At 44.1% G+C, this 27,310-nt stretch overlaps 1 protein-coding gene and 2 non-coding genes across 9 annotated transcripts; all 3 read left to right on the forward strand.

The window, feature by feature from the left end:
• The first annotated feature begins 5,600 nt into the window (after window positions 1–5,600).
• Window positions 5,601–26,024, forward strand: Kansl2 (KAT8 regulatory NSL complex subunit 2). Of its 7 annotated transcripts, XR_005089596.1 has the most exons (11): window positions 5,680–6,048; window positions 6,285–6,543; window positions 8,753–8,931; window positions 9,264–9,378; window positions 11,768–11,931; window positions 12,106–12,272; window positions 13,961–14,057; window positions 16,282–16,535; window positions 21,433–21,559; window positions 22,710–22,817; window positions 23,892–26,024. XR_005089596.1 is itself a non-coding variant. In XM_028891848.2 (10 exons), the coding sequence occupies exons 2-10, from the start codon at window positions 6,293–6,295 to the stop codon at window positions 24,021–24,023; spliced, it is 1,467 nt and encodes a 488-aa protein (XP_028747681.1). In that variant the 5' UTR covers window positions 5,601–5,701; window positions 6,285–6,292; the 3' UTR covers window positions 24,024–26,024. The 7 variants fall into 7 exon arrangements, 6 of the variants coding, with proteins under 6 accessions (XP_028747681.1, XP_028747685.1, XP_028747683.1 ...); XM_028891848.2 differs by lacking the exon at window positions 21,433–21,559 and having other exon boundaries at window positions 5,601–5,701; XM_028891852.2 differs by lacking the exon at window positions 21,433–21,559 and having other exon boundaries at window positions 5,601–5,701; window positions 16,282–16,433.
• On the forward strand, window positions 14,150–14,287 carry LOC114708581. Its single transcript, XR_003736818.1, has one exon. It is a non-coding gene; the product is annotated as a small nucleolar RNA SNORA2/SNORA34 family (small nucleolar RNA).
• On the forward strand, window positions 23,570–23,705 carry LOC114708582. Its single transcript, XR_003736819.1, has one exon. It is a non-coding gene; the product is annotated as a small nucleolar RNA SNORA2/SNORA34 family (small nucleolar RNA).
• Window positions 26,025–27,310: the final 1,286 nt, after the last annotated feature.

Raw genomic sequence — 27,310 nt, forward strand, 5'->3', positions numbered from 1 at the left:
CTGGGGTGGGGAGGAGGGTGGGAGTGTGCAGGGTGGGTGGGAGGGTAGGCTTTGGCCAAGAGTGAAATAGGCTCAGGCCACTTGAAGTATTGAGACCTTTAAAGTGTGTGTGTGTGTGTGTGTGTGTGTGTGTGTGTGTGTGTGTGTGTGTGTTTTTAAAAAATCATGTTACCTTTTTCTTCCCACTCTTAACCATTTTCACATCCCAACATTCTACTAGAGAGCATAGTTGGCCTGAAAACATGAAGAGGCATGTATTGATATTGTAAATCATCCCCATACTGCAACACATGTTTATGTTGTAATTGAGTAGTGGCCCTCTAGTTTGTAGTTTGGACAGATGTAGCCAATGACCTGACTCTCTAGCACTATTATGAAAACTTCCCTTTTACCCCTTTTTGTGTTTTCAATGCAGATGGAGGTGGGATTGAGGAAGAAACTTATAGAGCAAGGCCGGCTTCTGCCCTACAGAATTGGGCCTTTTCAGGTTGGGCTTTGGGAAAGCTCAGGTCTCTGAAGGGAAGAAGGGTGTGCTTCACATGTCCTGCCTGTCGGGGACCAGACCATGTGTGGTGATAGGTTTGGGAGAAGCCATTGAGTTACGATACTAAAGACAATGAAATTGTGATTTGGGATTCTAAGACTTTGCATTTTAAGTTACATTATGAATGTAATTCTTGCTTTTTATCTGTAAATCTAATGGGAAACAACTGCATACTTGTGATCGCAGCCTGTATGACTTCAGAGACGAGTGGGACTTTAACAGCACTGGTGTAATGAGTGAGCAAGCCTGGCCAACAGACACTTGTGTTTAGATTGTTTCTTAAGAGTCCTGTTTTTAAAAAAAGTGCATCAGGAATGCTGTTATGGGGCTTGATTATTCCAGATATTAGGGAATATTTTTGATGAAGGAAATCTTTGAAGAGATAATGGCTAGAAAAAAAAAATTCAAAGCCAAGCTATCTAACTGAAAATGCTACCTAGCCACAGATCATTGCTATTCTTTGGTTCATTGCTTGAAAAAAAATACATATATATAGATATATGCACACACATGCATATGTGTGTGTACATTTTTTTTTTGCTATGGAAAAGATGGTGCTATGAGAATAATTTGTCTCTTGTTTTAATTAGTGAAGCTTTTGTCATGCCAAGTAGTCTTTAGGGAGAGGTCAGATTCTTTTCATTCAAAGTCATAGGGAAACAGAAGTTGTACGGGTGCTGCTTGCCAAGAACAGACTAGGAAAACACTGAGGCAGTTACTATTGATGTAATGGCCTAGTAGAGGAGAATGTATAGGAAGAATATATCTTAGGGTGACTATGTGGTTATTAATCTGCATGTTTGAATTGTCCGGAGTGCCTGCCTTTGCTGTGTAAAACAAGGAGCTCCTTGCTCATCTATAAGCCAGTGATATTTCTTGGTATGCAACTTTACAAGTGACATTTTCTTTCTTGGTATTTCCTGTGTTGTGCAAGATAGATGTGTCATCATGATTACTAAATTTAGGCTTGGTATTTATTTAGACTTTGTTTCCCATCCTGTCCTTCTCAAAAGGGAATCTGCCATTTAGTTTGCATCTGTATCTGTGAGATTGACAATAATTAATTTGGGGAAATGTTCTGGCTTTTAATTACTCTCATTAATGTCACATATTTTCTAATCACATGCACTCCCTTACCACAAAGGCTGTCATATTTGCTGTTGTAGCAGTTCTTCATGGTAATACTGTAGTTAAATTTCTTAGGACTCTGTCAGTAGTGAACTAGAAAAAAAGTGCTTACTCGAGTCTAAAGAGCTATTTGATGCTGTAGTCTAGTCTTTCTACTGTAGATCAACACTGAGTTTGGTTACTTTATAGACTTTTCCTGTATTATTTCCTTCTGGTTTTGTCTCCAGATAGCTACAGTATCTGTTTTTAGGTCTGTGCATAGTTTCTGAACCCCCTTGTGGGCTCTGCATGAACTGCTGCATTGTTTTTGGGTTAGCAGATATACCTGCCAGCTAGCATGCATATTGTGCAGTTTCTGTATAAATAAGGCTTCTCAGCCATGTGTGTGTCTCCCACCTTCAGACCTTCAAAGGTTGAGAAGTAGTATTTGTCTATCTAAAGTCAGCCTTGTAAACTGGCTCTTTGTTTTTTCTTTTGATCTAAACTGTCAAGAAGAAGTGACAGTGGTAAGCAGGCTTGGAGCCTCAACTTCTGTAAATCTCACGCCTAGAATTTGCTTGACTCTTATGTTGGCAGAAATAAATACCTGTGGATTGTCTTTAGGGCTTTTAATCATACCTGTGTTGTTGGCTAAACTCTGGTGAATCATTAACCTAAAACCAGTGTGGTCTTCTGAAGTATCCAGTTATGCCTTTGGGTTTAGAAAAATACCTAAATACTAGTCTACTTTTCTCATTCATGAATCATTGTGTTTTTGTATCTGAGACTCTCAGCAACCTTTCCTTCTCGTAAATGATTTTAGTGTTTTGGTTTAGTGTATCCCACATATTTCTATAGTTAGTTAGGTTCACCGGCAATGATAGAAAAACCGAATTCTCCAATTGCAAACAGCAGTAGATTTGAGTATTGAAACAAAATCATGGTAACATCACTGCTGGGTTTCCTGAAGCCTTTGCAACCTAATTCCTCATTACCTCTCACACCTTGCTTCTAGACAAAGGCAATTGGAGGGGTCCTGTCTATCCTAGTATGGTTGGAATCTACATATATGCGTTTCCATTATTTTGGGAACTGATTATTTTTTAAAGATTTTTTTCTTTTGTTGATGAGTTATTTTGATACTCATGCTAGGAAAAGTGAGAAATTAAGACATCTTGAGATTGGAATGCCTATTTTATTTTATTCTCCTTAGTTTGGGAGAATTTAAGCAGTCTATGCAACCCATCAGTTAGTGAGAAATAGCTTTCCACCATCCTCCACTGAGCTTTCAACGACTCATACCTCCCCAAATGTCTTGGTGTTGATTGAGTATTGAATCTTGATGGTTTAGGAAGCATTCTTTTTGCACCAAGCTGTCATTTATTTCTTATTCCTCAGTGGATGTAAGTTTGAAAGAAGAATGGTACTGTAATCTTACTTGATGGAGTAGTCTAAATTGAGAATTGTTTTCTAAGTGGGTAAGCTCTCCGTTTTAATATAGCTAAAGTTTTTTGATATGAACTTGGCAATGGAAGGAGAGGGAAAAGAATGTTTAATAAAAATCAGTGTCTGCTCTTTCTCTTTATGAGTGAGTACTCCTGGTTACATGAGGAGAAACTCATGGGTTTTGTGTTGCCATGCCAATTGTGGAGAGGGATGCTTGACAGCATGTTAATTGAAGCCAGAGCAAGTATGTCTCCCATCAGGTGATGTGGAAATGCCAGTGGAAGCAGAGGAAGTGATGAGCTGATGACCACAGTAAAATCACATAGAAAAGAGAAGTACTGTCTGGCCTAAGAACTCAAAGAAAACAGTTACTGCAGGTGTAACTTAGGGTTCTGAACTGAAACTGATCTGTATGATCTTACTTTCCACACATAAAACTGTCCATTTTCTTATCAGACCAAAGAACGAAAAGAAAAAATAAAATGAAAAACAAAGTAACACACTTTACCAGTTTATGTCACTCAGGTACAATTTTGTGGTTTTTTGTTGTGTTGTTTTTTGTCTGATTTTTGTACTGCTCAGCATATTATTCTGCTGTTGCCTCTGTCCTCCGTGGGGCACCTCAGTTTTGGGTGCTACTCCTGGGATCTCTACTGCTGTTAGGTGAATGATGATAGGATGTAAGTGACCATTATCATAAGGGCTCTTTGTAAAAAACTTTAAAAACTCAAAAAAATTTTCAAGAAGGATATTGTATACATTTTATAGTCTGGCTCTCAGTTTGATATCTTGCTGTCAAGTATGTTTCTCAATCTGTATTTATCCATCCCATCAATAAACGTTAATGATAATAAACTCCTGATTGTTGTTCATATGTTCCATGTCCTTAAATTAGTCTTTGACTTAGTTTGTTGAATCATTACCACTTTGGTATTAAGTTCCTATCACACAGTATCCTATGGACATTGAGTCCTTTGGGAGATCTAAGATTTAACTACAATGAACCTGGTAGTTGTAGTCCGAGGGGAAAACTGTTTATACTGTTGCATGAGTACCTGGAAGAGTAAAAAAGTTACAGCTTTGCTATGATAGCAACACCTAAAAGCACTCATCTAGCAAGCATCAAGATACAATTCATAATTGTATCTCACATCTTTGAAAAGCTGAACAGTTAAGACAGCCACAAGGAAGTCTTTGGTAGACAGTGTGTTTTGTTCAGCCCAGCTGCCTTCAGAGGGCATCCTTTTGCTACACCCAAGATCTTGAGTGCTGAGCTAGATTACTGGCATGTACCACCACACCTGGTAGAATTACATTCTGAAGAAGAAAAGTTAAATTTCTTGATAATGTGGAAAAACTGAACACTATATAAGGTAGCTCTTACAAGTTACACACTTAGAGGAAAAGAACTGTGTACAAGTATGTCCAACTTTAGGATTACCCGTAGTTGAAGATCTTTACAAGGGGGCTGATGAGATGGCCCTGTGGGTAAAGGCACTCAGTGCCAAGCTTCACAATCCCTGGGATCCTCATGGTGGGAGAAAACTGACTCCCACTGGTTACCCTTTAACGTCCCCACACCCAAATAAATATAATAAAGAGTAAGAGGAAAAGGGCACTTAGAAATGATTTATTATTTTTATTTCATGTACATTGGTGTTTTACCTGCATATATGTGTGCGTGAGGGCGTCAGATCTTCTGAAACTGGAGTTACAGATGGTTTTCACATTTATTTGGTTGCAGATTCTCTCAAAAGATTCTTTATGATCGATCATTCCAATTACATCTGCTCTTTGGTTCATGGCTAGACCTTCTTTAAATGAATCTGACAGCAGATACAGAAGGTTATAGAACAAACGGAATAAACTAAAACAAAGAATGTCTGGAGAGTTGGATTTCTATAGGAGGTGTGGTTGGAATCTTTAAAGGAGCATGGAAACGGAATAGCCTGCCATTTATATAATACACTATAGAGGATTTTAGAGAAGCAGGGTACAGAGTTCATAAGAAGCATGGTCTACACCAGAACTCATTTTGATTTTCAGTCAGCTTATCCATAAAACGGAGAAAATAATTTCTACCTCTTAGGGCTGCTCTAAAAAAAAATGAATTAGTGCATAGGATTCTCGAGACAGCCAAAAAAACGTTCCAGTGTTGTACATGAAATGACCAGAAAATGATTTGAACTGCACACAATAGAAAACTAATAAAGCCTTTTCATGTATCAACAGGGTCAGCCTCTGTCCAATGTTCTACCTGCTGTGTAGGGACCGTAAGGAGGTAGCCGCCCGGGAGGACTGGAGTCCAGGACCCTCAGAAAACCACGCTGAGATGGAAAAATATCCGGACCTGGCGACTGGCTGTGGCCCGCCTTTCCGATGGTCCACTCACGGGCCGAGTTCCTGACTGACAGCTCACCTCAGCCACTCGCGTTGCGTAGTTTCTCACTGTCCCGCCCTCCTCGAGCTGATGTGTTGGCCTTGGCCAATAGAAGCACCCCACCGGCAGCGCAGCGGCCAATCAGCGTTAAGGGGCCGCAGGGCCGCGTCCCGAGCCGCCAGAGCGGCCAGAGGGCGAGCTGCGCGACGCAGCGCGGCGGGGAGGTAAGATGGCGCCGCGCCCGGCGCTTCCGCCGTGCGGTTAGGTGGCTGCTCGCCCTTTCTGTCGGGTCAGCGCGCTACTCCGTCCCCTGCCGCCGCGCCGGTGCCACTCTCGGTTGTTGGGCGTCCGGGAACCAGGTTCTCGGGTGCCGGGAGCCGCAGGACAAGATGGCGCTTGCAGGACGCCTGGGCGCCGCGAGCCGGGGCTCGCCGTGAGCCCTGGAGGCGGCCGGGGACAAAGGCGGCGGCGAGCCGGGGCGTGGGGGGCGGGGCGCGCCGTTGCAGGAGTGCCGCGTGGGGCTGGTGCGGCGCTTCCGGTCTGCGGCGGCGGCGAAGACTCGGCCAGCGTGGTAGGGGCCGGAACGGCGGGCGGGCGGGCGGGCGGGTGGCTGGGTTAGCGACAGAAGCTCGGAGGGCGGCGGGAGCCCCGGCGCCACCTTCGCCTGGACCGACGGCCGGCTGCCTGGCTGGCTGGCCGGCGGGGCCGACCTGCGGAGCAGCGCAGACAAGGACTCTCGGCAAGGTTAAGGCCGTTGTTGATGTTTCGTGTGACCCCCTCCGTCCTCCCCCACCCCCGACCCCGCAGGTTTTGGTATGAACAGGATTCGGATTCACGTCTTGCCAACGAATCGGGGGAGGATCACCCCAGTGCCCAGATCGCAGGAGCCCCTTTCTTGTTCCTTCGCTCACCGCCCATGCTCCCAACCGCGCCTGGAGGGGCAGGAGTTTTGCATTAAGCATATTCTTGAAGACAAGAATGCACCCTTCAAACAATGTAGCTACATCTCCACCAAGAATGGCAAACGGTGTCCCAGCGCTGCCCCCAAGCCCGAGAAGAAAGATGGGTATGTGTAGATAGAATGCGTGCGTGCGTTGGTGCCATGTCTTTTCAGGGCTGGGACTTGAACCCAAGGCCTGGTGCGCGCGAAAGCCCAAACCCTCCTGCCTTTAGGTTTTTTTTTTTTTTTTTTTTTTTTTTTTTTTTTTTTTTTTTTTTTAATTACGCGTTGAAGCATTTATTTCCAGTTCGTAGTGTGTTGTGTGTGGGATCGTGCACTCGTCACGGCACATGTGTGGGGATCAGAGTGTAATTGGCTGGAGTCGGTTCTACCTCGTGGGTACCGAGATAGAAGAAGGTCGTTAGGCTTGACTCGCAGAGCCATGGGGCCGGCTCCTCTGTCGTTTTGCTTTTTTTTTTTTTTTTGAGACTATCTCTCTGTGCCCTGAACTCCCAGTGTGGACCGGGCTGGCTTGGAACACTTTTGGCAATCTTTGACAGTTTAAAAAAACAACAACAAAAAAAACATATGTATGGGTGTTTTGCCTGCATGTATGTTTGTGTGCCACGTGCATGCTTGACGCCAGCAGAGGTCCGACGAAGGCATTGGATCCCCTGGACCTGAAATTACAAATGGTTGTTAGGAATCAAACCCGGATCCTCTAGGAAGAGCAGCCATTTGCTCTTAACACTGAGCCTTCTCTTCAGCTCCATCTTGGCAGCCTTTTGGCCTTGAGAGTGCTGGGATCATAGATGTGGACCACATCCTGCTTTTTTTTTTTTTTTTTTTTTTTTAAAGATATGATCAATGTACATAGCCCTGGCTGCCCTGGAATTCATTATGTAGACCAGGCCGTCCTCGAACATATAGGGATCTACCTCCTGAGTGTTGGGGTGCACCAGCATGCCTGTCCACTGCCTTCAGTTTTAAAATGAAAGAGGAACTTAATATGTAGGCTTGGTCATATCTGTGAACGATTAAGGATATATTCTTTGGGAGAGGGATCCAAACATGAAAAGATTAGAACTGAAGCTGGGAGGTGGTGGCCCACGCCTTTAATCTCGGCACTGGGAGGGAGGCCGAGGTAGGTGGATCTGAGTTCCAGGACAGCCAGGGCTACACAGAGAAACCTGTCTGGAAACACCTTCCCCGGTGATGAGAATTGGAGGGACACCTGAGGCAGGGTCATTTAGTTAATTGCTTGCTTGTGAAATTAAGTGGCTTTGTTTTTTTTTTGTTTTTTTTGAGACAGGTTCTGATTGTAGTCCAGACTAATTTGGAACTCCTAATTCTCCTGCCTCAGGGATTACTGTCTGCACCATACTCAGCTTTAAATTTTTTATTTTTTTAACGTTTATGATGTGGATACACGGGCCACCCCACACATAGAGGACAACTCCCAGAGTTGGTTCTCCTCCCCCATGTGGGGATGGAACTCAGGTGGTCTGGCCAGCAGGAGGTGCATTTGTTTGCTGAGTCATGGAACTGGCCTTCTAAGTTAATTCTTAATGCTGGAGTGCTGACTCACTTGCCCAGCCTCGTTCCTTGCTAAATAATAGGCACAATATGTATACGTGTGTGTTTGGAAGGGTCTTCTTAGCTTTTTCATGTATGTACTTACCCGTGCAGGAATGTGGTTTTACTAGATAATTTGTGTACATCTTTCAATTTTAAAATTGAACCATACTTATCTGCGGTGGTAGTAAAATTGTTTCCAGAATTAGTTTTGAAAAATAAAAGCATCTCTCTGATTTTCTGTGAGCTGCTGTTAACATTTTTATGGTTAGAATGTTCTGTTCAAGGACTAGAACACTGGTTAAGCTACTTGCATTTCCCTTTATTAACAGCTGTGTGGGCTGGGGAAGTAGAGTGGTGTTAGAGCCCTTCCATGCTTGGGGCTCTGGGTTTGACCCAGAGCAGCACACACACCACACAAAAGAAAAAAGCCCAAGTGTGTTGACTTGGGGGCAGTTAAGTTTCTGATTTGAATTCCTTTTTCTTTTCTTTTTTTGTGACAGCATCTCATTATGTAGCCCAGGCTGTCCTGTAACTCACTCTGTAGACCAGGCTGACCTCGAACTTGGGGATTCACCTGCATTTGCCTCCTGAGTGCTGGGATTAATGCGTCGCCACCACACCTGGCCTTCACACTGGTCTTCAAGGTGTGAACATAATCATTTGAAATTTCCTAAAGACAAAAAAATTAATTGGTGACTGAACATTGCTTACTCTTTTCAACAGAGAACCTATTAAATATTACCGTTTGTCTCCTTAGGGTGTCTTTCTGTGCCGAACATGCGCGAAGGAATGCCCTAGCACTTCATGCTCAAATGAAGAGGAACAACCCAGGCCCTGTGGGTGAAACCCTCTTGTGTCAGCTGAGCTCATATGCTAAGCCAGAGCTGGGCTCGCAGACCCCAGAGAGCAGTCGGAGTGAAGCTAGCCGGATCCTGGGTAAGGACTCCTGGGTAAGAACGTCAGGGCCTTCTCTGCCGGGGTCACAAGGGAAGAGGCTTGCCAATGAACTAGGCATAGTGCAACGCTTTGTGCATTTGTGGTTGTTACTGGGGATTTGGTGAGAAACCAGGGCTGCTGTTGCTAGTTGTTAGCTGTTTTGCTTTGGAGTTTGTTTAGCTATATTCTCCCAAACTGGTGACCTTTCCTTCTTTAAAAAGTTAAAAACTTTGAATTGTAAAGTTTTGGGTTGGTCTCGTAAGTACCGTAGCTTCCTGTGTGGAGTTACAGAGGTGGGAAGTCTTAATGGCTGCTCTCCTTCCTTGCCCCAGATGAAGACAGCTGGAGTGATGGGGACCAGGAACCCATCACTGTGGATCAGACATGGAGAGGTGACCCTGACAGTGAAGCTGATAGCATAGACAGTGACCAAGAAGACCCCCTGAAGTAAGTTGTAACTCCACCTAAGGCTCTTACGTGCTCTATGTAGTTAGTATATAAAATGGAGTAGGCGTGGGGTTGATACACAGAGGTGGGTTAAGTGTCACGGTTCAACACCATCTTGCTCCAAGGCAAGATTTCTTGATTCTTCTGTGGAAGTCTTGTGACTTGAACTGAGTTATGCCCAGGAGATGCTAGGGAAGAAAGCAGATTTCTTGACGTAGGAGTGGAAAAAGGAGACAGAAAGCACAGGCTGGCTAGAGAAGAGAAAATGGATTTAAATAGATACTTGTCCTAAATCTCAGAAATAATGAGCTAATTATACTTGGACAGTTGCTGCAAAATTCTATGGTTCTGACTTTTTAAATGGGAAATAAAAGTGTTCAGTAGTTTGTTTTGGTTTTATGTCTAATGAAAGGAAAACTGATTTAGAAATCCAAAATTTAATTATATGTTAAGGTCTTCTGTAACTCCTGGTCATCTTAAGAATTGAGAAATAGCCGGGCGGCCATGGTGCATGCCTTTATTCCCAGCACTTGGGAGGCAGAGCCAGGTGGATCTCTGAGTTCAAGGCCAGCCTAGTCTACAGAGTCAGATCTAGGACAGACACCAAAACTACATGGAGAAACCCTGTCTGGAAACCCCCCTTCCCCCCCCCCCAAAAAAAAAGAAAGAAAGAAAAAAGAGTTGTAGAACTATCAAAACATTGCCCCTCTTAATTTTTTGAGGCAAGTTCTCATGTATCTCTGACTGGCTCAGTCTTTGTTTCCTCTAGTACTAGTTTTTGGATCATCTTAGCTGTTAGATGTTTGTCTTCTCTTACATATTACAGAAGAGTGCATCTATATTATATATGTTGGCTTTCTGAGACAGTTTCTCTGTGTAGCCCTGGCTGCTCTGGAACTCAGATCCCCTGCCTCTGCCTCCTCAGTCCTGGGATTAAGGCCGTAGGCCACAGCTGCTGGGCAGGTATTTGTAGTGTTGATTACACTGAATACACTGCAGTGACTAGTTTTTTCTCACTGTGCTTATAGAGATGGGATTTTTCTTCAATGTAACCACTAAATTGCTTTGTGAAACATAATCTTAACAATTTCATTTTTAAAGCTTGTTTATAGCATTTATAACATTTTAGCCAAAGCCTAATGGTTAAGTCTTGCTTTCTTTATAAGTTCTGACTTCCATACTGTTTATATTTTCTGCTGGTAGAGGGAAAATAATTTCAAATTATTTGTTTTTAGTTTTGGGTTTTTGAGGCAGAGTCTTCCTAATCTTAAGTGCTGATTGACCTCAGACTTAAGCATTCCTTCTGCCTGAGCCTCCTGAGTTCTGAGATGACAGGCATGCATTACCATACCTGGTTTAATTTCATTTTAATAAACTTGTTATTAGGGTAGGAGCTGTATCCCTTGAACCGTAGTTAGTCTTTGAAGGCCAAAAAGTCTCTGTATAAGATTGTATTTAAAGGAAAATTAGAAGTCATGGTCATTTGATATTTTTGTGAGTATTTGTCTGAATGTGTGTCTGCACTCGGAGGCCCAAAGAGGGTGCTGGAGCCCCTGACCTGGAGCAAGGGTTGTCAGTTGTGAGTGCTGGGAACCAGCCAGAGGCCTCTGCTCTTGACTGTGAATCATCTTTTTTGTATTTTATAATTAAAATCCTGAGTTGTTCAGACCAGGGGGGTCTCTGTTAAATCCCTGTGTAAAGTAGAATCTAGATTAGTTAGCATGGCTTTCATGCTGCACATCTTTATTTATTTTAAATATGTAAATAATGAGATATCTCTCCTCCCATCCCACTCTGAGAGATAACACACTGGGATCCTTTTGTGGAGAGACTACCCTCTCTTGTGTTTCCTGTTATGTTACAAAGAATCTGTGATCTGGTCCCAGCGCCCCTGTGGGACGTTCACAGTCACTTCTGACTCCAGCTCCAGGGTACCTGACAGCTTCATCTGCACACATGCAGGTCCCAAACACACATGGGGAAAAGACTGGATTGCGGTGTTTTGTTGGTTTATTTTGTTTTTAGTGCTGAAGATGGAACTAAGGACCTTACACGTGCTGAGTCCTCTACTACTGAGCTATATTGTACCTACAAGCTCTTTATTTTTTAATGTCTTAGTAAAACACTGTAAAAATATTGCTATTTAATAAGATGTGTCAACACTGACTTTGTTAAATACAAACTGAGTCTATGTTCAGACTTCTACTGTTTTGTAGTTTTGTGTTTCTTTGAGATAGGGTTTCTTATCTAGGTTGACCTTGAATCTGCTACATAGTCAGGTTTTGAACTGGTCTCTGCACCTCCTGAGTGCTGGGATTACAGGCATGCATCCCCAAGCTGGTCGTTGCTGCTGCTTTAATGCTGTGCTGAATGTGTTGTTTTATTCCAGACATGCTGGTGTCTACACAGCCGAAGAAGTGGCTCTTATTATGAGAGAGAAGCTAATTCGTTTGCAGTCCCTGTACATTGATCAGTTTAAACGGCTCCAGCACTTACTCAAAGAGAAGAAGCGCCGGTACTTACACAATCGGAAAGTGGAACATGAAGCTCTAGGCAAGTGTGATGTGCTTGAGTCTGCCTCATACAGCCAGTGAGTCCCTGTGTGCTTTTCAGTGGTGACTGTGGTTAAGTATCCTAGTGCTTGAGAGGCTGAGGGGGGGTTTGCTGTGAGTCCTAGACAAGCTAGACCGACGTCCTGTTTAAAAAACTGATTTTTGTGCCTCGCAGGTAGCAGTCTCCTGACCGGCCCAGAGGGACTTTTAGCCAAAGAAAGAGAGAACTTAAAGCGACTGAAATGCCTCAGGCGATACCGCCAGCGCTATGGCGTCGAGGCCTTACTCCACAGGCAGCTGAAGGAACGCAGGATGCTGGCCACAGAAGGGGCTGCTCAGCAGGTATTTGCTATATCACTCGGGTGCACACATTCTCTGTATTGATGGGGTCGTCATGAGAACACTCATACACCTAAAATTAAAGAAAGGTAGCTGGGCACGCCTTTAATCCCAGCACCTCGGAGGCGGAGGCAGGCGGATCTGAGTTCAAAGCCAGCCTGGTCTACGGAGCTAGTTCCAGGATGACCAGTGCTGTTACACAGAGAATTCCTGTCTTGAAAAACCAAAACCAACCCCTTCCCCTCCCCTGAAATACATAAAAATAAAGGTTAAAAAACATTGATAGAATAGTAGCAGTTAAATATCAAAAAAGTAAGGTTGACAGAGTAATACATAATGGTTCTTCTTGTTGTATTTGTTGAAGCCTCACATAGGTTTACGTTCGTTTGTGTGGCTGTGAAAAAGTGGCCGAAGTCAACAACCTAAGGGAGGAGGGGCTGATTGTGGCCCAGCTTTAGAGGTTTCCGTCCGTCCGTCCGTCATGGCTGAGAACATGGCAGAGCAGAGCAGAGCAGTTGGCCTTTGGGTGGCTAAGAACAGAGAGTTGGATTTTGGCTGGCTAGCTTTCTTTTAGCTCCATTTTACTTCATCTGGGCTCTTAGTCTGTGCGGTAGTGCAGACCACAGTCAGTTCCTTCCTCCTCAGTCCTCTGACACTCGAGATCCCAGAAGTGCTTCGCTAGTCTACGTGGTCCTCAGTCCCATCACATTGACAGTTGGGATGAACCATTAGGGAGCCAAGTTTTAAAACACAAAACAGATTTTGTTGGCTGGGCTTGATGCAGGTCTGATCACAGCAGCTGTGGCAGCTGAGGTAGGCAGGTCATAAGCCAGGGCCTTTTTACTTCATTTGCCTAGCTCAGTACCACCACCAAAAAAAGTTTTGTTCTTAAAAGATAAATTCGTTTCACTGGGGATTTGATTTAGCTTGGTGTTAGAGCATATGCTTGTGATTCTGGGTTTATTCCCTAGCATCGCTAAGAATTGAGTTAAGGTCCTATAATGTAGCCCCTGGTTGGCCTGGAACATGCCGTGTAGACCAGACTGGCTCAAGATATGCTGCTGCCCCTGCTGAGATTGAGACATAGACCACATGCCTGGCTAAAAACACCATTGTTTATTTAGGATGCAGATTTATTCTTCCTTATCTGTGAGGGATAGTTTGCGGGGTCCCTGGCAGAGCCTAAAACTGTAGGTATCAAATGCAGGTGTGCCATATTACTTCCTCTGTGTACCTGTGAAACTTATAATTAATTCATAACAACAAAATAGGGCAATTTTGACAATATGAAGGTAGTATAAGCTACTTACAACTTTGAAATTATTTCTATAATTTTGTATTTAATGTTTTCAGACCTAGGTTGACTATAGGTTAAGGGACAGACTACTTTGTCATACTTTTACAATTGGAGAGGTGTGTTTATACATGAGGTTTCATTGTTACAATATTGGTGGGTTTGGGGGGGGCGGGGCGTGTTTCTGAGACAGGGTTTCTCTGTGTAGCCCTGGCTGTCCTGGAACTCACTCTGTAGACCAGGCTGTTCTTGAACTCACAGTCAAACTCCACCTGGCTCTGCCTCCCGAGTGCTGGGAATAAAGGCGTGTGCCGCCACCTTGTATGAACTGACTTTGCTTTATGACTGAATGATATTATAGTTGTGTGCATTTGTGTGTGTGTTCTCTCACTTTTAGGCTCACACCACTCGCTCCAGTCAGAGGTGCTTGGCCTTTGTGGATGACGTCCGTTGCTCGAATCAGTCTCTTCCAATGACCAGACACTGCCTTACCCGTATCTTTTCAGATTGCTCGTTTCGGTTCCGATTTCCAGTTAAGACAGGCTGGGAATGATGTCGGTCAGTTGAACTGAAGATTTTGTTTACTTTGGCCCTGAATCAAGACCAGCAGTTTGCTGAAGCTGTTGGTTTCAAGCAGGTGCCTAAATAAAATGTCTTTCTATGGTCTGTTGGCCATTTCAGAAATTTAAAAATGGTATGGTCAATTCATTAGAAAGAAACATCTGACTGGATGTGATATCCAGCTCTATAATTGTAGCACTTAGCTAGCTAGAGGAGGCAGCTGGGCCAGAGGATTGGGAGTTTGTGGCCACCCTGGGCCACAGCAAAATCCTGTCTGGAGTGGGTGAAGGGGAGGGGAGCTGAAGAAACAATGAGTCATTGGTGACAGATGTGGGTGACTGCTAGTCTTAATGACATTCCAAGATTTCTGTATAATACTTCTACATTATTGATTTAGCTTTTGTTCATTAAGTTATATGTTAAGCTGGGTAGTGGTGGCGTGTGCCTTTAGTCCCAGCACTCAGGAGGCAGAGCCAGGTGCATCTCTGTGAGTTTGAGGCCATATGTTAAATCTGTTACCAAGAAAGAAAGATTGCCATGGGTTTTCTGCCCAGAACATGAGTCTATATTGTGAAATTCTATGCGGTAGTGTCCTTTTATATGGTTAGTGCCCTAACTTGTATGTTTTTAATTAACTCAAATTAGAAACTTTCACATAATGGGCTATCCCTCCATTCTTTCTGATTTGTAAATTTAAACTGTTACATGAAACACTTTCTGGTGTAGAACTACATTCATTGCTGATTGATGGGCTACAAAACTTGTGGTGGCCGTATGGGGGAGAGAGAGGAAGAGGATGAGAGAACCTGCTCTTGGTCTTGTTGATTTTTGTTTTTTCCTTCCCCTGTTCCATTATTGAAATATTTGAAGTGGAATTTTACATGAATGTCTGAATGGTTACGGGTGTACACTACCACCCTTGTTTATAGAGTTACTGCTTTTAGTATGTAAAAGCTTATGCAAAGTAATGAGCTCTGAAGAGGAATGCTTCAAACATAAATTGGGCTAGGTAAAGGCCAGGGAGCTGCAGAGGCCTGTGGTGGGTGGAGGTCGAAGGGGCTGTAAGTGGGGGAGGGCCTGTAGAGCACATGAGACTGAATGGAGAGAATGCTGGAGTGAGAAGATTTAATGGAGAGGGTGAGGGGTAGGGACGGGAATCAACCAAGACAAACCTATGAAAATACTTAAGGAAACCTGGTGCTTTGTAAGCTAATAAAAACAACCAACAGAACAGTACCTCTTAGCTGGGCATGGTGGTGCACACCTTTAATCCCAATGCTCAGGAAGCAGAAGGCTGGCAGAGTTTGAGGCCAGACCAGTCTAGTGAGTGCCAGGGCTATGTAAAGAAAGCCTATGTCAACAAACAACCTTTTAAAAATTTACCTTAAAAGTTTTTTTTTTTTGTTTTGTTTTGTTTTTTTTTTTAAAAAAAAAAAAGCCGGGCGGTGGTGGCGCACGCCTTTAATCCCAGCTCTCGGGAGGCAGAGCCAGGCGTATCTCTGTGAGTTCAAGGCCAGCCTGGTCTACAGAGCTAGTCCAGGGCAGGCTCCAAAGCTGCAGAGAAACCTTGTCTGGAAAAACCAAAAAAAAAGAAAGTTTTTTAAAATGAAGTAGGCATGCCTGCTCATGCTTGTAACCTCAGCACTTGAGAGGCAATGGTGGGAAAATCAGGAGGTAAAGGTTATGCTTGGCTACATAGTGAGTTCTTGGGTTTGAAGGGATTGTATCGTGTTATTAGGAGCAATGTTTCTGCAGACTTAGTCTAAGAGCAGAAACAACATTGTGTCTTGGACGAGGTTGGTAGGTGCTTCTGTATTGAGCTGTTTTTATTTGTTACCATGTGGGTTTTCTCTGTCGGTGTATTTTCCTTGGGGTGTTGTTGCCTCTTAGCACTGCCGGAGGGGCTTAGTGTCTGGTTTAACTGACCAGAATCCTGGAAAAGAGATGGAGGATGAGCTATAAATTATCGGTAAGGCTAAAGTTACGTGTTACAAAATGATACTTATTTAGAGAACTAAAGGTTACTCATTGCGTTTGGCTTTCTATAAAAACGCCCTTCTGAGTGTGTGAGTGATTGTGTATGTGTTTGGCGTGGCAAACTCTTCTCTGCTGTGCACCTCCAGTGGATTGGGTCTATTTCCTTAACTGTTTCTGCAGATATTTGCCAGGATACAAATCAGGTTCTCTTCAAATGCTGCCAGGGATCTGAAGAAGTACCCTGCAACAAACCAGTTCCTGTAAGCCTTTCTGAGGATCCCTGCTGTCCACTGCATTTCCAGTTGCCTCCTCAGATGTATAAGCCCGAGCAGGTACTGTCTGTGCCAGACGATCTGGAAGCCGGCCCCATGGATCTGTACTTGAGTGCTGCCGAGCTTCAGCCCACTGAGAGTTTACCACTGGAGTTCAGTGATGTAAGTTAGAGAAGCTCTGCTCTGATTGGCCCTTGAAAGAAGGCCCTGTTTAGTAGTGGTGAGAACAGTTAGTGGTTTTCAGCTAAGAGAATGGATAAAGCTTGTGACCTGATACAGATGTAGTTGAATAAGTCTGTTACTGTATTTATTAGACACTTTGTGTCCTACCTTTCCTTTTCCCCAGACTTTTCTTGTTTTGAGGCAGGACCTCACTGTGTAGCCCGAGTTGAACCCGAACTCATGATCCTTTATGTCTGTCTCCTAAGTGTTGGTGTCAGAGGCGTGTACCACCCAGGCCTGGCTTCCTTTGTTACTTTGGGATGTAATTGGAAGTGTGTGATTCAGTGATTTTTTTTTTTTTTTAAGGTATTTATTTGCAGGCAGCTACCATTACTATCTGAGGATGTGTTTACTACCTCAAAAAGAAATAATACCTATCAACACTTTTTTTTGTTTTGTTTTTGTTTTTGTTTTTCAAGACAGGGTTTCCCTGTGTAGCCTAGACCAGTCTGGCCTGGAACTCACAGAGAGCCTCCTGCCTCTGCCTCCCTCTCAAGTGGTGGGATACTGCCTGGTTTAATACTCACGTTTTGAAATTTCCTTTCTGAGCCCTTACTCCTGGAATTGCCTGCCAATTACAAGAGAACTTTTATCTTCATTTTCTCTTCTCTTTTCTTCCTCCTTTTTCTTGAGGCATTATTTCACCCTGACCTTAACCTACCCCTGTCTCAGCTTCTCAAGTGCGAGAATTATAGGTGTGGGCCACCTAAGTGTTCTTTTTGTTGATGGATTTGCCAGTTCTGGGCATTTCATATAAATTAGTGAATTTTGTGTCAAGCTTTTTTTTTTTTTTATAACCCCTCTTAGGTTTTCAAGATAGGATTTCTCTGTGTTGCTCTCCCTGGCTGTCCTGGAACTGACTTCAGGCTAGCCTTGAACTCAGATCCTAGATCCTCCTGCTTCTTCCAAGTGCTGGAATTAAAGATGTGTGCCACCACTGACCTGCATATCTATAGTTTTTTTGTGCTTAGCTTTTTTTTTTTTTTTTTTTTCTTTTTTTCCTGTGGGAGGATAGGTATGTCAGGGAACAGAGTCTTACTATGTATCCCTTGACTGGCCTGAAACTTAGAGAGGTCTGCTGCTTCTACCTCCAAAGAGTGCCCAGATTAAAGCATGTGTCGAAATACTCTGCCAAATATAGTGATTTGAGAATTCACGTTGTAGCTTGTATTAATATTTAAGACTTTTTATTTATTTTTGAGGTAGGGTCTCACCTTGTAGCTCTGGAGGCAGAGGCGTGCAGATTTCTGAGGTTGAGGCTAGGCTGGGTCATGTAGTGAGACCTCTCAAAAAAACAACAAGCAGCTAGAGAGGTGCTCAGTGGTGATGAGCACTTACACTGGGCAGTGGTGGGCACACCTTTAATCCCAGCACTGGGAAAGCAGAGGCAGATGATCTCTCTGAGTTCGAGGACAGCCAGGGCTATTCCAGAGAGAAACTGTCTCCAAAAAAACAAACGAAAGGTATTTGCTGCACTTGGAGAGGACTTATGTTTTTGGTTCCAGGCATTCCCAGCATCCATATGGAGGTGTACAACACACACGCACGCACGCACGCACGCACGCGCGCGCGCGCATACACACGTTAAAATAAAGCATGGTGTTTTTTTTTTTCCCTCTTTTTAAAGGCAGGGAGGGTTGCAGGTTGTTTTATGTAGCTCTGGCTGTCCTGGAATTTGCTGTATTAGACCACACTAGCTTCATGCTCGGATCCTTACACCTCTGAGTACTCAGATTAAAGACATGGGCCAACGTACCCAGCAGTAAAGTAGGACTTTAAAAAACTTTATTTATTATTATGATGGTGATGATGATGATGTTGATGATGTTTGGTTTTTCAAGACAGGGTTTCTCTGTGTAGCTTTGCGACTTTCTTGGATCTCGCTCTGTAGACCAGGCTGGCCTCAAATTCACGGAGATCCACCTGCCTCGGCCTCCCAAGTGCTGGGATTAAAGGGGTGCGCCACCACTGCCTGGCCTAAAAACTCTTTTTAGGTGATCCTCTACTCACATTATTGTACAGCTCCTCCCCTCTGTTTTTTTGTTTTTGTTGTTGTTGTTTTTAAGGCCTCAAGCATTTTAGGTAGGTCAGTGTTTGAACACTAAACTCCATCACAAGCCTTATGTGCTTTTTGGTAAACCAGAGTGGTCAATAGAAAGTATGAAGCAGGGTCTCTCGCTAGTCCTTGCTGGCCTCATCAAGAGATCTGCCTGCCTCTGCTTCTGAGTGCTCGGGTTAAAGATGTGTGCCACCATGCCTGGCCTCTGTGTGGTGTTTTTGTTGTTGTTGCTTTGGTTTTTGTTTTCTCCCTGGTTTTTGTGATGAATATAAAACATGATTCTGTATTTGTCGTGGTAGTTTTTAAACATTGCTGTTCTTGTAGCTAGGCAGTTTTCCTATTTATTTTACATGTATGTGTGTGTTTTGCCTGCATGTATGTGCACCCTGTACATGTCTGGCATCAGAGGCCTGATGAGCTTACATTCCCTCAGGATTGACGTTAAATGTGAGCCATCATGTGGATGCTGGTAATCAAACCTGGGTCCTCTGCAATAGTAATAAGTGTTCCTCACCACGGAGCCTGCATGATTTTCTGTATTCACAGAGCTAAGGGATTTAGAATGAAATCTCTTGGGAGATACTTGATGGGGCAATTGATGTGTGATATAAAACTCTTCCCAAGAGAAACTGGCCTTGTGTTTTTAAAGCCTGCTTCAGGGGATGGAGTTCCTGGGAAGGCTTGTGTTCTATAGAAAACTATGGCTTCGAGAGAGATGATACCTTTTGCCCTCAGTTTGGTAGCTTAGTTGGGATGCAGTCTATAAATCTTAGCTGTAAATTTGGACTGCTAATTTTAAGGGGGAAATGGAGTTACATTTTAAACACCTCCCTACACAACCCTTAGGAAGTGAAGCCTTTTGGAGTGCTTGTCCATGTTATAAATAAATCTTAGGCTTTTTTCTTTTTCTACTGTGAACTAGAGACTCAATATGTCTAGTCTACTCTTTCTAGTGAGTTAAAATGCTCAGGGATGAGGAAGCTTTTAAAATAGAGACCCTGCTTTCCCAAGGGAAGACCTGGGGATGGACTCGGGAAACAATGGAGTAGTGCCCAGGGCGCCTCCTGCCTGAGTGTGTCTGCTCCTCCTGCCCACTCCTGCAGATGTTTTCTGGTTACCCAATGCACAAGAATCTTGACAGTCTCTGCATTCAGAGGAATTGCTCTCACAAATAGACTTTGTGTGTGTTGTGTACCTGTGGGTGGAAAGAGCTGCTGAACAATCCCAAGCTTTTTAAAAAGATCGCAGGAAACAAAGTGTCTAGTCTCAGTGGTGTGAGAACATTGCTTTCTGTGGATAGCATAGATATTTCCAGTGTATCTGTGGTGGACATGAGTACAAGTGACTGTTTCTCTGTGTTTCTGCTTACACTGGGCAGTTTGTTTAAATTACTGCTGTTTTTTTTAAAGACGTTTTAAAAGAATACTTTATGTATCCCAGGCTGGTCTTGAACTCTTGTAGAGATCTGCCTGCCTCTACCTACCTCCAGAGTGCAGGGATTAAAGGTATGTGCATCCATGCTTGGCTTTTTAAGATTTATTTATTTTATTTGTATGGATGTTTTGCCTGCATGTATGTGCACCATATCCATGCCTTGTTGCTCTAAGAGGTCAAAAGAGGTGTCAGATCTGGATCTGGAGTTACAGTTCTGTGTGGAGTTCCATGTGCGTGCTAGGTGGTGAGCCTGGGTTTTCTGGAAGAACAGCATGTGCTCTTAACTGCTGAGTTATTTCTCCAGCCCCCAGTTGAATTATGTTTGACTTTTTATTTATTTGTTTTAGATAAAGGTCTTGCTTTGTAGACCAAGCTGGCTTCAGATTCACAGAGATCCACTTGCCTTTGCTTCCTGATTGCTGGTTTTAAAGTTGTGAGCCACCACGCCCAGCATTAGCTTTTAGACTTAAGTTTTTTGTTTTCAAGATTTTATTATTTGTTTATATATGAGTGCTTTATCTGCATGTACAATTTTGTGCCAGAAGAGGGCATCAGATCCCACTAGAGATGGCTGTGAGCCATCATGTGGCTGCTGGGAGTTGAACTCAGGACCTCTGCAAGAGCAGGCAGTGCTCTTAACCACTGAGCCATCTCCAGCCCCTAGAGTTTTAAGGGGAGTAGATAATTTGACTTTTTCCCTCCCTTAGTTATGGAAAGGTTATGATTTTTATTCCTGGTTGTTAGTTAGCACACTAAAAATAAAAACTGATTTTTTATTAGTACATAACAGTTGTGTAAAATGATGGATTTCCTTGTGATGTCTTTGTTTTTGTTTTTTGGTTTGGTTTGGTATGGTTTTTCGAGACAGGGTTTCTCCGTGTAGTTTTCGTGGCTGCCCTGGAACTCGCTCTGTAGACCAGGCTGGCCTTGAACTCACAGAGATCCATCTGGGATTAAAGGCGTGTGCCACCACTGCCCGGCCCTTGTGATGTCATTTACATGCTTATAACATACTTCGATCCTATTTACTTTTCCCTATCACCTTTTCTTACTGTCCCTTCTCCTCTTCCCTCCCCTGCTTGCTCTTTAATATGGGACCTGTAAGTTCTTAGACGTAACTTAAGCATTGACTGAGCTTGTGCCAAGTGTCGTGGAACTTAGGTTGTCATAGTACTTGAATCATTACGGTGACGTGGGCCCTAAATCAATGTTGGTTTCAGACAGGAGCCAAGAATGGTGTCTTTGATCTGCTGACCCTTCATTATTTTGGGAATGGCTGATTCATATGGGAAAAGTATAGTCTAGAATATAATGTCTTTTTTTGTTTGTTTGTTTTTTAAACAGAATACTTGAACTATGTTAAGTTTAAGACTCAGAGGCTTAGCTGGGCCAGGTGGCACAGGCCTGTAATCCCAGCTACTGGGAGGTGAAGCAGGAGCATCATAAGTTCAAGTCTTGCCTGGGCTGCAGGGTGAGTTCAAGGCTAGTGTGGTCAACTTAGTAAGACCCATCTCCAAGTAGAAATGAGGAAGAAGACTGGGAATGTAGCTCCGAATAGATCACTTGTCTGCTGTGCGAGAGGCCCTGACTCCAGTTCTACCAGAAGCTTATGCTAGGGAGAGGGATGAACCAAATATGTCTTGGCCATTCAGAGAAGTTTGAGTTTCTGTGGTTTGTCTTTCTCTCCTACCTTCCTTTCCTCTTTTAGTTGCTTGCTTTGTGAATGTTGGTCAGTCTTGTATTGCCATGTTTTCCACACAATTCCATGTTATTTTATCTTGATGCTGATTAACTGTAATTAACCTCAGGGAATATGGGAGTTTTTTTAATTACATTTATTTTTGTAAGTGTGTGCCTGTGCGTGCGTGCATGCGTGTTAAGCCAGTTCTTTCCTTCCTTCCACTGTGTCGGGGTGGGGAATGTATAAAGTCATCAGGTTGGTGGCAAATGACTTTACTCACTGAACCGTCTTATTAGCCCTGTATTTTTTTTTCTTAAAAATATACTTTAACAAAAAAAAAATACATTATATACTTTAACAGTTATTGGTTTTGTATATGTTTGTGCACATGCATGTGTATATGTACATTAGAACAGTTGTGGGAGTCTTTTCCATGTGGATTTTGCGGTTCAAACTCAGTTCATCACACGTAGCAAGTGTCTCTGCTCATTGAACCATCCTGCTGGCCCTGGAGGGTTTTCCTGGTGTTCACTATAATAGAGCATGTGTGATAGAATTTATCACTGTAACCACTTTAAAGTTTACAGCTTGGTGGTGTTGACATTCAGTGTGTTGTGTAATCAGTACTAGTATCTTTTTCTCGAATTTTTCTATTGTTTGACCCAGATTCTATACCTTTTAAGCCCTCTCTCCCTCTACTCATGGTAGTCACTGTTCTACTTTCTGTGATTTCTCCTAGGAATTTGCTTGTTGATTTATGTTTTGTTATCAGCGGAGAGAAAGTTTTCAATCTTGTTGGCTCCTGTTGAATTGGTTTAGCATTCTAAGCAAGGAGAAAGGAGGGACCTGAGAGTTACTTTGAACTTTGCTGAAAATTGTGTCAATTTTAGCTCATGATTTCCTGACTATTGCTGATGGTCTCTTCTCTTCTCTTTCCTAGGACTTGGACGTTGTGGGTGATGGCATGCCGTGCCCTCCATCACCCTTGCTCTTTGATCCTTCGCTGACTCTTGAAGATCATTCCGTCAGAGACATTGCTGGAGGCCCAGTGGGTATCTTGACAGTTGAATCTCAACTAGGTTCCCTCATACAGTGACCAGGCTAGGCGGAGGTTTCCCTGTGGGTTGACATGAGTTCCAGGGAGAAGGGTGTGTTCCCAAATACTACGTAAGAGTTGACTGACAGATCTTGCTGTTGGGTTTCCATAGTGATAAAACGACATGACCAAAAGCAACTTGGGGAGAAAAGGATTTATTTCACCTTAGGCTTTAGGTCTGTTACTGAGGGAAGTCAAAGCAGGAACCGGAGGCAGGAACTGAGGCAGAGGCTGTGGGGGAGCACTGTTTGCTGGCCTGCTCAGCCAGTTTTCTTAGACCATCTAGGACTGCCCAGGAGTGGCGCTGCTCACAATGAGTTCAGCCCTCACCTCAGTCAAGAACACGCACTGCGGGCTTGTCCACAGACCAGCGTGGTGGCTGTCCTCTCAGTTGAGGGTCCCGTCCAGAGTGAATCTAGCCTGTGTGAAATGGACATAGACCAGCTAGTGCAGACCTTAGGCCTACAGTCAAGGGGCGAAGTCCTGGGTTCCATGCATAGCACTGCCAAACACAAACGACCTTCTTTAGAGTGCTTGTCTGGGCGAGTTTCCAGATGAGCTGCAGAGCTAGCTCCTCATGGTTTCTAATCCTCAAGAGTAGGGCGTACCTTTACCTGAGTGAGAGGGGGTAGGTAAATTGTCCCTTGGAAGGCAGAGTTCATCGTTATGATTGTTGTTATCATAAAGACTGACTCAGCTTACTAATGGCTCTTACTGAAGACTAGCAGTTAGACTGTAGCTGTTGGTTTCAAGCAGAGGCCTAAAGAACTGTCTTCCCGTGGTTATCAGCTGTTCTGGAACCTCAGTAGAGAATGACGATTCCATTGGGAAGAAACAGCTCCCTGTTCTCTCCTTTGAAGCTTCAGTCATGACTTCAGCTTCAGTCTCAGGGACATGAGAATATTTTGGGGAAAGTGACTGTATTTCTTGGTGTCTTGTAGCTGCTATAAATGGACATTGATGAATCAGAGCTGTGCTTCAGAACCATTGGCCGGGTCTCTAACCACGGTGCCTTTGTTTCAATAGGGACAGATGCAGGTGGCTGGGGATGGGTGCAGACCCCAGGGACCTCGGAATTTAGAGAAAGCCTGTGCATCATTCCCTCAGCGTGGATTGGCTGCTGCAAACGGAAACCCAGAACCTACTTCCATCAGTTGACAGTTCCTTCTGGACATTGTTTGACTTTGGTGGACTGAACTTTCCATTCTTCAAACAAGTATATCTCTGCTCATCTCTCACTAAACAGGGACAACCCAGACTACATTGTTTTTCTTCGGGGCTGTAGAGTACTGTAAGCAAACATAAACCAAATCTGTGAGGAACGGATCTCTAGTATTTAAAAGTTATGGAATTCTTTGCAAGGAAGAGAGTACCATAGTCCCTGCCTTTGGGATGGAATGATTAGTGGAGACGATGCCTGAGAAAGAGACGGTGTTTGTGATGTGATTTCCTGCTACTAGGCAGGGGCTGTGGTCAGGAATGGCGCTCCTCAGGTGCTGGCTGTTCAGTGTCTGGCTATCTGTATCTAAAGGCCTGTGTTGAAGCCTTTCCTCAGCTCCACATAACTGGGCAATATAAACCCCTTTTCCCAGTGACTGACTGAAAAGCAGCTCACAGGGCTGGGCTTTCCTTAATTATCCTTGCTTTTTATTTATGTAAATGTCTGGTGGACCCCCCCCCATGTAAAATATAGTAAAGTTATTGTATATAGTTTCTATTAAATGGTAAAATGTTATGGAAATGTAAAGTAGTGTGAATTGAATTTGGGTTTTTTGTTTTTGTATTTGAGAGTGTCTATTTTCTGGGACTTCCAATGCCATCTGATGGGAAGAAGGAAATGGGAAAAGTCCCTAGTATTTCTGTCCTTGAACAGGCATTACTGGAGAAACGGCAGGAGAGAAGTGGTACTTGTTACCTAGCTCACAGGCCAGATAGAACTGTGTTCCCTGGAGAGTTAAGATTTAGTTCAGGAGTGGGCTCAAGACTACAGTGCGGTAGGGCCTTGGTGGGGCCCCATGGAGGGGGAGAACATGGCAGAGCCGTCAAAGGGCACAGTGGTGAGGTCTGTGTCATGCTGGTTCTAGGGGAACATTTGACAGATGCTTCTAAAGTCTGAATAACAGTTCACAGAAAACAAGGAATAAAGCCGCGAGGAAGAAGATTGAGCTTGTCCTTCAGTTATCCCCTACTGTATGAGCTGTACATTTCTCCCTGCGAGAAAATATACTGAGGTGAAGAGCATGCGCTCAGCCCTGGCTGTTTTCAGTTACTCTCCTGTTGCTTCTGACTAAGGCTTATGGTTCCAGAAGGAATAAGAGGCCATGGCCATGAGGCGTGACAGCCGGGGGAGATGTGGCAAGATCAGCAAGCTGAGAGCTCATGTCTAACTACAAGCATGAAACAGAGCAAACGGAAGTGGTACAAGGCTTTTCTTCTCAAAGCCCAACTTCCCGCAGCAAGTCTGCATCCCCTAAAACTGCCACCAACTGGGCGTCAAGTGTCCAAAGGCCAGAGGCTGGTGGACATTTTCCATGCATATAAATAACCACACCAGGTTTGGCCAATGGAAAGTCCAGAACCGCAGTACGGGAACAGAGATTGTTAGAAGGGAGTTGGTCCAAATAGCAGAGTGCATTTGTTGGATCTGAGCCAGGCCAAATTGCAGTCCACCCCATCAGGACCATCAAAGGTAGGGAGACAAGCCTCACAGTGCTGCAGGATGAGAAGGCTGGATTTCATGGGAAATGCAGATGATGGCTAGTGGATAGTGGCTCCTGTTCACGCTGCCGCACCCAACATTGCCTTTTTGGACTGAGAGATGGATACAAGTACTGAGGTACTTTTGTGCCATATTGGACTTTGCTAACATTCCTTCATTAGTATCCTCTTAGCCGGGAAGTAAATGAAACTTAGTAAGTTCCTGAAGCCTACAAGGTTCTTAAGTCTCACCTTCCCAGAGATATACAAGCGGTAATTAATTTCTGGGGAGAGGAGGCTCCAAAATGAGCAAACGCTGTAAACCAGTTCTCGGCAAGCTGTGTAGGGAGCTCCAGGGATCGACTTGTGCGGGTTGTCACCGTGTTGGGGAAATTTCAGTGATGTACCTCTCTGTGAGTCATCCATGCTGTCAGTAAACAATAAACTCAACAGTCCACTGAACTGCTCGGGTGGAATAATTTCTTGGGTGTGTCGTTGGTGTCCTGTCTGAGGTGGTAGATGTTCTGGCGTCCTGTCTGTCCCATTTCCGTCACTACCCCCGCCAACACAGCATTTCTGCAGTGGCTAGTGCTGACCACAAGAGGGAGCTAGGGAGACGGTGCCGAGTCCCAGCCAACCTCTCAGGTCGGGAAATGGGCTAGTCCAGGAAAAGTGGGAGAGAGAGGAGGCAGAGGTGGAAGTAAGAGTGGGAAGAGAGCAGAGTGGGAGGTTAAAGGAGCAGAAGCTGAGGTGAAGGATGCACTGCAGAGAAGTGGGCACCACTCCAGCAGCCCAGCAGGGACGCCAGAGCCTACTCAGGGGAGGAAAGTAAGTGAAAAACAAGGCAGGGAAGCACTTTGATCTTCCTGACAGGGTCTCTCTGTGCAGCCCTGGCTGTCCTGGGACTCACTCTGTGGACCAGGCTGGCCTCTGCCTCCCAAGTGCTGTCGCCAACACTGCCTGGCACATACCTTCATTTCAAAGTCCTGTTTCACTGGGCGGTGGTGGCGCACGCCTTTCATCCCACTCAGGAGGCAGAGGCAGGCGGATCTCTGAGTTCAAGGCCAGCCTGGTCTAGAGTGAGTTCCAGGACAGGCTCCAAAGCTACACAGAGAAACCCTGTCTCAAAAAAAAAAAAAAAAAAAAAAAAGAAAGAAAAATACAGATGATGTTTAGAAGCATTCAGTGTCTACAGAGTAGCTCAAGTCTTTCCATTGTAGCATGCCGCTGGGTTATTGAACAGTTTACTTCAGTGAGCTACCTCAGAGACAACTGAAGGAGAGAAAGGTGCTGTCCCCATATGCTGATCATTCCTGCTGTGCACAGACAAGAATTTGCTGTAATGCTCCGTGTGATTTATAACTTGCATTAGCAAGGCTAATAGCTCTAAGCATCATTTGATTCTTGCCATTACAAGAAAAGATCCACACACAAAATATACAAATCATCCTACAGTTTTAGGGATCCCCCCCCTTTCTTTTTTTTCAACAGGGTCTCACCATGTAACCCTGTTTGGCCTGGAACTCCCTATGTAGACCAGGCTGGCTTCAAAGTCAGAGATCTCCTATCTCTGCCTCTTTAGAACTGGCATTAAAGACATCTGGCTTTTTTGTTTGTTTGTTTGTTTTCTTTTAAAATAAGTTAGTTTGTTGGAATTAGAGAGATGGCCCAGCAGTTAAGTGCATAGGCTGCTTTTCCAGAGGACCCAGGTTTGATTCCTAGCACCCACATGGTAGCTCGCCCTGTAA

The sequence above is a fragment of the Peromyscus leucopus genome, chromosome 20 (assembly GCF_004664715.2).
Source record: "Peromyscus leucopus breed LL Stock chromosome 20, UCI_PerLeu_2.1, whole genome shotgun sequence".
Lineage (NCBI taxonomy): Eukaryota > Metazoa > Chordata > Mammalia > Rodentia > Cricetidae > Peromyscus > Peromyscus leucopus.

Excerpts from the sequence above, each read along its gene's own strand:
- Kansl2 (XM_028891848.2), top strand. The coding sequence starts at position 6,293 with ATGAACAGGATTCGGATTCACGTCTTGCCAACGAATCGGGGGAGGATC. Across the intron at positions 8,932-9,263 it reads TGAAGCTAGCCGGATCCTGG|ATGAAGACAGCTGGAGTGAT; the intron begins GTAAGGACTCCT and ends TCCTTGCCCCAG. Across the intron at positions 12,273-13,960 it reads CAGAAGGGGCTGCTCAGCAG|GCTCACACCACTCGCTCCAG; the intron begins GTATTTGCTATA and ends TCTCACTTTTAG.